Raw genomic sequence first — 13,982 nt, forward strand, 5'->3', positions numbered from 1 at the left:
CCAACCTCACACTGAATGTTTCAGGCACTGGTACCAAGCTATCCTCACATGCGGTTGTAATCTGTCAGTTGATTTCAGTAATGTTCGCCAAGGGCTTTCTAATGTATTTACTGCAATTATGGTGATGCCACGCGTTCGCATGATATACCATAGTTGGCATGACTTATGGAATGACCCTCCTATAAACACTTTTTACAGTAGCAACTGATACCATGGTCATTCAAAAGAAGAATTTGATCAATATTCTTTTGAAAATATCAGTATTAAGAGAATGTGTGACTGTGTCATGTTTGCAACTACATCAATGAATATGTTTTTAGAATTGTGTGTACTGTTGTGCTCTCAAGGGTGTCACAATAAACACCTGACTCCCTGGCACATTCCTGTTGGCCATATTCTTCGGTATAGTAGATTAGACACAAACAAGACTGATGTAATATGTAACCAACCAAGTGTATTTTAGGAAACTCACAAGAAGTTACCCAATTACAGGCATCATTTTAGTTATTTTACTTGCATTTCATTTCCAGATACGATATTGATTAAATTACACGTAAAACTCCCAGATATGCTTTGTAATGCACTTGAATGTACTCACTTTGTCAACAAGGCTTATATATTTCTGTTTGCCTTCAGTTAGGTGGTTCTTTGCTGTGGATAACTGTTTCTTCAGTGCTTCAATGGTATCCATTTTGTCAACTTGTTCTTTCTTGTATTTATCAATTTTTTGGCGCATCACTTCCTATAAGAAAAAGATAAATACTAAGTCAACTGATTCATCACTTCAAAGGAACGCACATGCAGCCACATCACATTCTCCAAATAACTACAGCAAGCCATTTTCTGTAATGACAATATCATATGGAGAGTGTGTTCGCTACATACACTATGTGATCAAAAAAGTATCTGAATACCCCCAAAAACTTACATTTTTCATATTAGGTGCAGTGTGCTGCAAACTACTGCCAGGTAATCCATATCAGCGACCTCAGTAGTCTCATTAAACATCTTGAGAGAGCAGAATGGGGTGCTCTGCGGAACTCTCAGACTTCGAACGTGGTCAAGTGATTGGCTGTCACTTCTGTCATACAGTCTGTACGGGAGATTTCCACACTCCTAAACATACCTAGGTTCACAGTTTCTGATGTGACAGTGAAGTGGAAATGTGAAGGGAGGCGTACAGCACAAAAGCGTACAGGCCGACCTCGTCTGTTGACTGACAGAGACTGCTGACAGTTGAAGAGGGTCGTAATGTATAATAGGCAGACATCTATCCAGACTATCACACAGGAATTCCAAACTGCATCAGGATCCACTGCAAGTGCTATGACAGTTAGGCGGGAGGTGAGAAAACTCTGATTTCATGGTCGAGCGGTTGCTCATAAGCCACACATCATGCCGTAAATGCCAAACGAGGCCTTGCTTGGTGTAAGGAGTGTAAACATTGGACGACCGAACAGTGGAAAAACGTTGTGTGGAGTGACGAATCACAGTAAACAATGTGGCGATCTGATGGTAGGGTGTGGGTTTAGCGAATGCCCGGTGAACATCATCTGCCAGCGTGTGTAGTGCTAACAGTAAAATTCAGAGGTGGTGGTGTTATGGTGCGGTCGTGTTTTCCATGGAGGGGGCTTGCACCCCTTGTTGTTTTGCATGGCACTATCACAGCACAGGCCTACACTGATGTTTTAAGCACCTTCTTGCTTTCCACTGTTGAAGAGCAATTCGGGGATGGCAATTGCATCTTTCAACATGATCGAGCACCTGTTCTTAATGCACAGCCCATGGCAGAGTGGTTACACGACAATAACATCCCTGTAATGGACTGGCCTGCACAGAGTCCTGAACTGAATGCTATAGAACACCTTTGGAATGTTTTGGAACACCGACTTCATGCCAGGCCTCACTGACTGACATCGATACCTCTCCTCAGTGCAGCACTCAGTGAAGAATGGGCTACCATTCCCCAAGAAACCTTCCAGCAGCTGATTGAATGTATGCCTGTGAGAGTGGAAGCTGTCATCAAGGCTAAGGGTGAACCAACACCATATTGAATTTGAGCATTACTGATGAAGGGTGCCACGAACATTTAACTCATTTTCAGCCAGGTGTCTGGATACTTTTGATCACATAGTGTGTGTCAACAGCTCAGTCCCACTGTTAGGAAAAGGATAAATTGTCCCACAACATACCATTCTTAATGTTTGGCTAAGAACTATGTTTGATACATGGTTAGAGGCATAGAAGATGCCAATGATTTTTTCACAAACAAAATTAATATGATTAACCCAATGAAGATATTCATCCATGTACACCTCAAGAAATTTATAATCACCATATTCTGTCGCCAAGATACCAGCTACATTATTTACATTGGCATGATGAGAACAATCTGCTTCAAATGTCAGTAACAGAGATTTACTGGTCACCAAAATATGTTGTTACTTACATTACACCAATTGTTCAAAATTCATTATGGTTATGATCTTTAGTGAACAACAACTAAATACAATTTTCTTGTATTAAGTTGTTATGATATACTGATCCAAGTCTTCAAATATGAAGGTATCTCAGAGCTTTGCTCATCAGTAAAGAAGATACACTGCTGATCAGCTCCTGTTCACAAAGTTAAACACTGACATTTGTAAACCAAGTAGACTTAACTCCACCTTGAATTACACCATATGTACATCCTGACATAAAATTCGCCCACCACAGAGGTTAAATCCAGGTTGTTCACTTAATGTGAAAACATATCTGGCCACCCCTCAGAATCCTAAATCTGGCCATCTACACTATATGGTAACACTAGGATATGCAGAACTCTGCTTGAATTTGTGTTGTGTTGTATCTGTTTATGTCAGGTGGTAAATGTCTTACAATGCACATGCAAAATCGCGAACAGTAGTCCTTTCCTTCCTTTATTTATTTATTAAACCTTGCTACACACATATGCTAGAAGTCTAAGCCTGTTGGAACCTCAAAAATAATTTCCTTCACTTTTCAACCCACCAGTAACAGCAAAGAATTTCAGAAACATTTCTGTGAAAGAGCATGTGGTTGAATCACAATCAGAACAGTTATGTTTGAGAGCTTCCTCACCATACAGCAGCCACACGAGACTGGGCAGCATCCACCCACGTGATTGCAGCGTGACCACCTTAGGCGCATTCCTGCCCTCTCAATGCTCGCATAAAATAGTGTATTATTGTAGTTTGACTTTCCATGCAAAATAACTTTGATAAATCAAGTGATTGAGGTGTAGTAACACAATATGTGTATACTGCTGTGAGTGTATTTATTAATCATCATTTTCTTATTTGAAGTTCCAGTGTTTGTTCTCCAGTTTAGTACTGGATTTTGCATTCTCCAATCATAGAGGAGTGAAGAAAGCTTGTAACATTTCTATTGTGTGAGGGAAGTACTATTGGACAAATCAGATCAAAGATATTTTCTTGTTTCAAGAAACATTGTTCTGGCATGAATTATTTTCCACTTTCAGCAAGTCTCAATAATTTGTGATGAAATGTTACAATTTAATCTTTTTGCAACATTGGCATACAACAAGCAATACTCGGGTGACTATTACCACATTTTTGCACGATCATCATCAGTTTCCTCACTGAAAATCCCCATCCAATATTGTTACTGGTAACATACTACATTTTATGAGCTGCCCTCAAATATTTACCTTCAGCATTCCTTATCAAATAAACATAAAAAATCTCTTTTGGACACAAACACCACAATTCAAACCAGGCTTCATGACATCTTTAAATCCAAAACAGTAAATTTCTACTGACATGGAACCAGCAAACCACCTCAGCATTGTCAGACTGTTTTAGATAATGTGAGAGAATACAGAACTGATGAGTAATTTCTCTTATGTTTACTGCTGTGTTCAAAAATCTAGTGAAAAACAGTATTAAAGTATGTACTATAAAAATATAGGTGAATTTCAACTTACCACAATAACCTTATGATGAGAGTCTATTTTGATAAACCATAAACAATTTTTTACACAAGCATGCCTACACCTACAAAAATCATTAAGGTATTATACAGGGTGTTACAAAAAGGTACGGCCAAACTTTCAGGAAACATTCCTCACACACAAATAAAGAAAAGATGTTATGTGGACATATGTCCGGAAACACTTAATTTCCACGTCAGAGCTAATTTTAGTTTCGTCCACCTAAGCACCAATGGAGCACGTTATCATGATTTCATACGGGATACTCTACCTGTGCTGCTAGAACATGTGCCTTTACAAGTACGACACAACATGTGGTTCATGCACGATGGAGCTCCTGCACATTTCAGTCGAAGTGTTTGTTTGCTTCGCAACAACAGATTCGGTGACCGATGGATTGGCAGAGGCAGACCAATTCCATGGCCTCCACGCTCTCCTGACCTCAACCCTCTTGACTTTCATTTATGGGGCATTTGAAAGCTTTTGTCTACGCAACCCCGGTACCAAATGTAGAGACTCTTCGTGCTCGTATTGTGGATGGCTGTGACGCAATACGCCATTCTCCAGGGCTGCATCAGGGATTCCATGCGACGGAGGGTGGATGCATGTATCCTCACTAACGGAGGACATTTTGAACATTTCCTGTAACAAAGTGTTTGAAGTCACTCTGGTATGTTCTGTTGCTGTGTGTTTCCATTCCATGATTAATGTGATTTGAAGAGAAGTAATAAAATGAGCTCTAACATGGAAAGTAAGCATTTCCGGACACATGTCCACATAACATATTTTCTTTCTTTGTGTTTGAGGAATGTTTCCTGGAAGTTTGGCCGTACCTTTTTGTAACACCCTGTATACTTTGGACTTCAATCCAGTCTGTGTTTATGTGCACTCTGCTGTCTCACTGAAGTACTATGAATATGTGGCCACTGGAATAGATGCACAAAGGTACATAGTTAAAACTCATTCAGTGCCACAATTTCATAAGTAAAATTGTGTATCCACAAAAACCAAATTTATGTTGGTTGAAGCAGAAAAAGGCGTTATCACAGGGTACTGAAAGTAGCAACATGATTTTCAATCTGGGTGCTTGAAGCTCTGTCACAGAAGATTGGAACCAAGAGCCAGCACAGCCTTCACTTTACAGTACAGCCTTATGATGTCAGAGCTAGCAAACATCTTGGCATTTACCTCTCCTTCACTGTCTGAGTGGTGGACAGGACAGATAAATAGCAACAACAGTGACAAGTTTAGTTGCAGTGTATGCATAGAATGAGCTTCCTGGTCTTAAAACCATAAACTGATAACCCAACATCACACCTTATGTGAAAATTACTCAGATTATTCCTCAGAAATGACAAGAAAATATCAAATGAATTAAGAAGGATAATTCTGAGCCATCCAGGAAGTAGCTTGATGGCCACAGTGCTGCTGAACATATTCTGTGTTGTTGCCAAGTTTCAGTTACAATACTGACTGGAAAAATTAAAGTTCCACTGCTGGTATATTACTTGAGTGGGTTTGGAAGTGAGTACAGCTTGCATCTCGAACACGTGGCTGCCAAGGGGTGGAATACGAAAAGTATAAGCCAATGAGTTTTACTTCCATTTTTGCAACTAGATTCAGGAACTGGAGGGCTGTTACTATTAATACTCAGATGTGCCGAATGCAAACTGAACAAGACATATCAATAACTGTCACAATTATATTTGTTTCCCCATCTTAGGCATACTGAAAACTAAGCTCTTTCACCAGATGCGATTCACTTTTCTGGAGCATCTATAATTGTTATACTAGAAGCACTATGAGTAAGCAAAACACCTTCTGATCATTATAGACAAAGATAGGTTTAAAAAAAAAACCATCATCATTAGCACTATCCCCATAACCAAGGAACAAAAATTAAGAGACAAGAAAACATTAACTGCAGAATGTGAACATCCACAGAGCGACTTCATAACCCATAAGCAACCTAATGCTCGAAAACAAGAAAATCTACATCACACACAATGACCAACAAAGTCGGCTCAAAAAGCCGCAACAAAAATAGGGTCATCAAAGTGAAAGTTATGCTTAGTTTCAATGCAGTGCCTCACAGTTGGTATAGAGTGTTGTTAATTTAGTCCCTGATGATTTCATATGAGCAGCATCTCTAGGTTACTATAATATTCATGTGAGAATTATCTAGGTGTGATGCGACAGTGCAGATGGGCATACAGCTCTGGAATTTTCAGACTATTTTAACAGCAGTCATTGTTGGGTGGATTATAACCCAGATTTGATTTCAGCCTGTGAAAACACTGATCAACACACACAATATAGACCTATTATATGCCACTTCAGGTCAAAAAATTTCCCTATGCTTGTATCCTCCTGCCAGCGACTTAATTTATTTCACAGCTGACTATCAACTCATTGTGGAGGCGATGAACAAGAGTTACAGTGTATCACCCAGTCATTATGAACACTCCACCCCCCCCCCCCCCCCACACACACACACACCACCACCACCACCACCACCACCACCACCACCACCACCTTTTCATCTTAATCATTTAATATAGCAATCACAGAATGCTCATGTTATCTGCACCTCATTAGCTGTCTGCTAGAACAGATTCAAATAATGCTGAAAAAGTGGTATACTTAAAGTCAAATGTTTCTCTTTCTTATTTAATGTAACTGAAAATAACTACAAGGAAATTTAGTACAGGAATCCTGAGAAAACCTTCTGCTCATACTGTAGAAATTTGTATACAAAACCAACTTTTTGTAATCATCAGACAAATCATGGAATTTGCTAAACTCCACTAATTACTATTATATTATTATTTATTGGTTGATAGGTGCTTTCTGTCACTTATTTTTACCACTTATTAAAACATCAGCTTTTGCCACATGGAGTTTCTGTATTTACCATAAGTATTCATCTTCAGAGCAACAGCAGAATAATCAGTCAGAAGAGCTGACAACTGGGAGTTTCCATGGCTATTAGCCTGCCTTATTTTTCACTGTTTTTGCGAGCCATGATTTTCATGTTAAATACAGGTTGCTGAGCAAGAATGTCTGGAGACAAGTGGATTTGACTAAGACTACTGTGAGGGTGTAGTCAAGCCTTGACAACAGCCTCCAACCTTTTTCACTAATTTAAAACCCACAGGTGCTAGGGATGCCAAAAATCCAACAATTCCATGTACCCACCATTAATGCCTTAGTCAATGATATGCCATTCTACAATACCTCTTTACCAAAGAGGTTTAGCTAAAACACTGAAATACAAAGAGCATTGGAAATGTGTCTAATGTAATAATTTATGAGACATCTACAGTAGGTTTAGGGGTGTGGGGGGAGGTAGTGCTTGTGAACTGTGAGATGATGGGCTGAACTCTCACTTATTGCCTTCACAACTAGGTGACAGTCTGCTGTTGGCAGAACGATGCAAGCATGAGGAATTTTTATGACAGTAACTGGTATACAATGGGTCTGTTTTGTGTGTGGGGTGCAGTAGTGTTGAGGCTATTCACACACTGTTGATGAATTCTTTCACATGCTGAAATTAGGTTTGGGTTATAATCTGGCTAACACTGACTACTGTTAAGGGGACTGGTCCATGAATTCCAGGGAAAACCTTGAAAAAATTGTCAGTTTTCTAAACCGTGTATCTCAAAGAATAAGAGTTGTAAGCCCATTTTTATGTATGAACCACAGCTTTAGCTCTCATACTTTTTTTTTTAATTGTGTTTTTTTGTTGCAAGTGAAATAAGCCATGCCAATTATTTATGTACATCATAGGTACACATTACTCAAAATACAAACAAAGTAGGTGGTTATTTTTTCCTGGAAGTTCTTAACACTATTATTTTTAAAGCAGACAATTGAAAAGATGGCACTGTCATAAAATGTGCTACAAAAATATTTTAAGTATGATTATCAAAAATTTTGGGAATGAATTCAGGGTTTTTCTTCAAAAAAGCATTTTATTTACAAAGTTAAGTCACAAGAGTAGTCAGCTTTGTAGTTAAGCATGTTTTAAGATGCTACACAAAATTTCAGCGCTCTACCTTTAATAGATTTTAGCGAAAGTGTACCAGAAAATGAAATAATTTAATTTCGGGGAAATTAAAGTTAAAGTTAAAACTTGTTTTTTCTATTAAACTTGCATGTCACTAATGTATCCAAGATCCATATTCATCTTGTTTCCTACTTCTTCTTATTCTTACTTCTTTGGTGACTTCCAACACTGATTTTTCTGCTTCGAAGAGTCTCCTTCGGTCAGTGGCTATTATAGCTCTATGCATATTTAGTCCACCAGTCACTCCCATCAGTTCTATTACATTAAGCCTTGACCCTGCACCATCATTGAAACATAGAACATCATCTAGCACACCTATTTTCAAAGTATTAATCCTACTAGAACAGTTTTTGATATCCGTTCCAATATACAATCATTGAAACTTTCATTTTGATTTTGAGTCCTACCATGTAAACATTTCTCTAATAATCTTGTGTCACTAAGATCAGGTTTTATAACTTCAATGGTAAAGAATGTTTATGGTTCTTGGTCTCACCTTGAGTAACAGCCCTCTGGTAGCCACACCAGCAATCACTGCTAGGTGGGCAGAGTGCATGGCATGGGTTGTCATCTGTAGAGGATTTATGAAAAAAGGTAGCCCATACTGCCTTTTTTTCATTCCCTCAAGGTCATTTTTATTTTGTCTTATCACTTTTTCATAATAATACTGCAACCTGTCTATTTCTTCATCTGTAAGCCAACCACATCCACTAGGGAGCTTACCATCAGGTCATTTCTATTCCTTCAAAGTCCTCTTCAAGTTCTCAATCTTTTTGAGTCTCCCATTGCTTTGAAGTGGGACACACAATACGAAACTCGTGCACACAATTACTTTGCTGTAAATAAAATATTCGTGCTGAAACAACAGCAAACAATGACTAAACTCTCTGTATAAACAAAAGATAAGCAACTGTAAAGGTTTTGCAGGTTAGCCAACTTGAGGGACTAAAAAGTCATAAAAACGAAACAAATGTGAGCAAAACTTCATTTTTAACTGAGCTGACTGTGTGCTAAGGGGACGTTGTGGTGCATGCAGTCACTTTTAAATTCCTCTAATTTTGGTATGTGGTCCATTTTCCTGGAAGTAAACTTTTTCTCATTCAGAAAACTACAGAGAATTTTTTAAGACAAAAATTAAATTGATTTTTTGACAGTTATTCACGTACAAGTCACCTTAATAATGGCAGATGAGAGCCATGAAAGAACAGTGCATGGATATTCTCTGAATATTCAAGAACCATATGACCACCCATATCACCGCATTACACCTCAATATTTCTCATATGAATATTATAGTGAACTAGAGGTGCCGTTCATACAAAACCATCTGGGACTAAATTAAGCACACTGTAGCGACTGTGAGGTACTGCATAAAACTCAGCATCAGACTTACTTTGATGAACCTAGTGTTACTTTGGGTTCTCTCTGTCTCAAGTGTACTGCAAGTTGGAAAGTTATTCCACACAGGCGCTTTTCGTTTTTATTGACAAAGTGCCAGCAGCAGTTATACTGCAGTCACTACGAGCAGATGATACTTTTTGTTCTTGCAGTATTTATAGACTGAATGACAATTTTGTTTAAGGATAATTAATTCTAGACAACATCTTCAGTGCTTTGAGCTTCTCCTCCCACATTCTGATGACAAATGTTTCATCTTTCTTATTAGCAGAAGGTGGAATCATTCTTGCACTGCACACTTTGAATGGTTTCAGTTTCCTCATATGTTTTTGGTCATTGCATATGGTCTCCTGGCCCAGTAGACTTTCTTGATTTGGAATGTGTTATTTGTAGCTTAAAAATAAGTTTTGATAGTGATGAAAAAGTTTCCAGTGATTCAGGAAAATAATTCCAGTCTTGGATCACAAAGTTTATTTGTAATCAGGTTATTAATTTCAGTCAGAAATGATCCTCAACAGACATGAGAAAGCGTGCTGCATTACACAAATTACGCTATTATACAATAATAGGGCAAAACATTACGACCATTGCCCACCATAACATTGGATGCCACCCGATAGTGTTGCAGGCACATAACACGGTAACAAAAGTATATAAGTAGAGCAGATATGGATGGGGGATTACCCCAACAAGGATATGGGCTGTAAATGAGGAAATCAATTGAGATAAGTGACTCTGACAAAGGACAGATTATAATTATACAGAGCCCGTAATTGAGTATCCCAAAAAAGGCGAAGCTGGTCGAAAGTTCAGTTGCTAATGTCACGGGGATCAGCAGAAAGAGGTAGGAGGGCAGTGAAACTATCACTAGGTGCTAAATTGTTGAACAATCATGACTCTTCACAGAACGTGGGGTTCGGAGGCTTGTCTGCTCTGGAAAGTAGGATAGATGGTGACCTGCAGCATCTCTGCAGAAAGGGCACAATGCTGGTGCATGCACAAGTGTTTTGGAGCACACTGTTCATCGTACATTGTTGGACATGGAGCTCCGCAGCAGACCATCCTTACAGGTTCATGTGTTGACCCAATAACATCCTGAATTATTACTGCAGTAGGCACAGGACCATCAGAATTCAACCGTTGATCAATGGAAACGTGCCAGCTCTGCAGGTGAATAATACTTTTGCTCCACTAGATCAATGTTCATCTCCATAAACACCATCAACGAGGTGAACAGCGGCTCGAAACATGCGGCGCTGCACCTCCTGTGCTTGCATGGGACCTGGGGTAGTAATCAAAGACACATTGACAGCTGTGAACCATCTGGATCCCTTCATGCTTGATGTATTTCCTCAACAGCGATGTTATCTTTCAGCAGAATAAATGTCCATGTCTCAGAGCCAGAACTGTGCTACAGTGGTTCGAAGAATATTATAATGAACTCACATTGGTGTGTCTGCAGCCAAATTTGCCTGATATAAATCCTATGTAATCCCTATGGATCATTATCGGGTGCCATCACAACATACGCAAATTAGCGGCCCATTAATTATGCATATTACATGACTTTCGAGTAGACATCTAATGCCACATGCCTCCACAAACCTACCAACAAGGTGTCGGATCCCTGCTATGCATAATCAGTGATGTATTTCGTTCCAAAGGCGGACAAGCATGCTATTAAGCAGGTGGTCATAATGTTTCGGCTGATCAGTGTAGTCACAATCGTTAGCCATTTTGGCTTCATTAAACAAACAAAATTAGGTAAAGAGCACCACTGAAGCGTATGTACCACAAATAAAGAGACACTCAGTAATACTGCCCAACTACTTTTCTTATAGATTGGTCTGACAACAGGGTATTTCACTTTGTTGGATATATTCCCCCTTATCATGGTGAGGTACTGTGTATGTGAGTGGAAACACCAAGTGATTATGGACAATGGAAAGGAAATAAGATTATAAAAATGCATGTAATTGCTTTCTAAATTATTTAGCTCAAACAATACAGAGGTAAATGCATCTATTACATTTTAGATTCCTCAAAATAGCCATCCTTTCCTTTAATCACCTTAGATACTCGTGGTAAGTGATGGGCCAATTTTGCCAGCGTTTCAGCTGGAATTAGTCTCCATTCTTGCTGCAGGACCTCCCACAAGTGTGTCCCACTCACAGTTTCCCATTTTCGGGTCCTCCTGTCCAACTCCTCACATAGTAGCTCGATCAGGTGGCCATTCCATGTTTTTCATAATTTTCTGAACCCCTATAGACTTCACATATATCTGACAAGTGGGATGTATGTTTTGGGTAGTTGTCATGCTGCAAGACAAACCCTGTCCCAATCAGACGCAAATCAGATGTCTTCACATGTTGCTAAATAATGGCACGATAATCCTTTTGTTTCATTTTTCCATCAACTTTCACCAAACCCTTGACTTTATTCCCTCCAAAAAAATCCCCATAGCATCACAGAACACCATCCCTGCTTCACAGCTGCAATTACACACAGGATTCAAGCAGTCATGGGGGTAAACAGTGTACGAACTGACATTGTTTACTTCTAAACATTTTGAACTTGGGTTCATCAGTGAATATGACTCTTTTCCAATCTCCAGACACCCAATTTAGGGTATTGTCGCCAACTGAAGTCTTTTCTTCTTGTTAACAGGGTGCAGCAATATAATAAAGACAAAATTAACAATCAATTATTAACAACTGAACTTTAAAGACATCAACTTGTCTACTGCAAGAATACAGAATGAAGAAGACCCTGAAGAGCACGATACTAAAAACTTCTGGAAACAATGCAACGAATGAAAACAACTTCCAAAGGCATTCTGCAAAACTGGATACAAAGTAAATATCTGTTTCTATTGTATGTAAATGACTGGGAAATTTGTTATTTGTAAAAGGAGATTGTTTAGCACTTATTATTTGCAATGTGTTCTTTATCTGATGTTACTCACATCAACACCAGGAGGGTAGTGCATCACTGTTACTTTCAGTTGGCTATGATTAAGAGTGGCATTTAAACCATAACCACAAGGCTACTTACACTATAAAGTAGAGTCATCCCAAATCTCCTACCCAAAGACTTGTAACTCCACTATTCAAAACTTCCAACCACTTGCTTCATAGCATATTTTTAAATTTTAATTGTAGAATAATAACCATCACATACTAGAAAATGTCTCCTTCAAGTACAAATAATAGAACGTTACAAAGAAAATTTCATGCCCATAACAGGCTGTTTAAAATTTCTTGTCTTAGCTCCACAGTAAAAAATGTTTTAACATGCCAGAAGCTATAATACATTAGAAGCTGTAATATGTTACAAATTTTAGTAAAGTAAAAGGCAGGAATAAATTTAACATTTTTCTCTAAAACCTGTTAATGTGTTCCGCTGCTCGTGGTCTTGCGGTAGTGTTCTCGCTTACCAAGCACAGGCTCCCTCCCAGGTTCGATTCCTGGCAGGGTCAGGGATTTTCACCTGCCCCGAGATGACTGGGTGGTGTTGTGTCATCATCATCATCATCATCATCATCATCATCATCAATCATCTCCATTACGGTCAGGGGAAGGAAACGGCAAACCACCTCCATTAGGACCTTGCATAGTACAGCGGTGCACGCCTCCCACATCGTTCCTCTACGCTCTGCCAAGAAGCATGGGACTTCATTTTCTGTTGATATGACTGATTGAATTTGTTGAAATGAACCTACCACAATGCATCTGGCTGTTACAGAACTAAACAATGAAATTAATGCCCTCTTTATCTGCTTACATGATCTACAAAGCCAAAACGAAGTTGATGTATGACTGCCTGACCATCACGTAATTACAGAAATGTATATGTCAAATCAAAAGCACTGAACATTAACTGCATGGAAAATATAGAGAAAGGAAGAGTTGGCATATTTGTTAATAATGATCATCAAAGTCAAATCTATTGAACCCAGTATTCCACTTAGGTCAACAATTTGAATTGCTGTTATGAGGAAAAGTCTTTATTATTATTATTATTATTATTATTATTATTATTATTATTTCTTTCTTTTCTCAGACGTTATGTCTGGTCAAAACTGGAAAGTGACGCAGACCTCGATCAAGCGTGACTTCCTTTTAACTGTACGGTATGTGTTATATTGCATTTAGGAACTTTCGGGTAATTGAACATGTGTCAATAACTACGGATTTCTGTAGTTGTATATAAAAGTTTGGATGTAGCTGTATTGCGTTGATGTACTGGTGGATATTGTGTGGTATGACTCCTGTAGTTGATAGTATAATTGGTATAATGTCAACTTTATCCTGATGCCACATGTCCTTGACTTCCTCAGCCAGTTGGATGTATTTTTCAATTTTTTCTCCTGTTTTCTTCTGTACATTTGTTGTATTGGGTATGGATATTTTGATTAGTTGTGTTAATTTCTTCTTTTTATTGGTGAGTATGATGTCAGGTTTGTTATGTGGTGTTGTTTTATCTGTTATAATGGTTGTGTTCCAGTATAATTTGTATTCATCATTCTCCAGTACATTTTGT

The 13,982-nt window shown here is 38.6% G+C and overlaps 1 protein-coding gene across 3 annotated transcripts in view; it reads right to left on the reverse strand.

Annotated features, from left to right (window-relative positions):
• The window catches only part of LOC126471610 (spindle assembly abnormal protein 6 homolog), a 269,622-nt gene that overhangs the window by 101,093 nt on the left and 154,547 nt on the right, over nt 1-13,982 (reverse strand). For 2 of the 3 annotated variants that reach the window (XM_050099848.1, XM_050099850.1), the window contains one exon: nt 599-742. The exons of the other annotated variant lie outside the window; for it this stretch is intronic. In XM_050099848.1, coding sequence (XP_049955805.1) covers nt 599-742 — 144 coding nt within the window. The remainder of the gene's footprint in view (nt 1-598; nt 743-13,982) is intronic. 3 annotated transcript variants of the gene reach the window in all.

Source organism: Schistocerca serialis, chromosome 3 (genome assembly GCF_023864345.2).
Source record: "Schistocerca serialis cubense isolate TAMUIC-IGC-003099 chromosome 3, iqSchSeri2.2, whole genome shotgun sequence".
In the NCBI taxonomy this organism is placed as follows: domain Eukaryota; kingdom Metazoa; phylum Arthropoda; class Insecta; order Orthoptera; family Acrididae; genus Schistocerca; species Schistocerca serialis.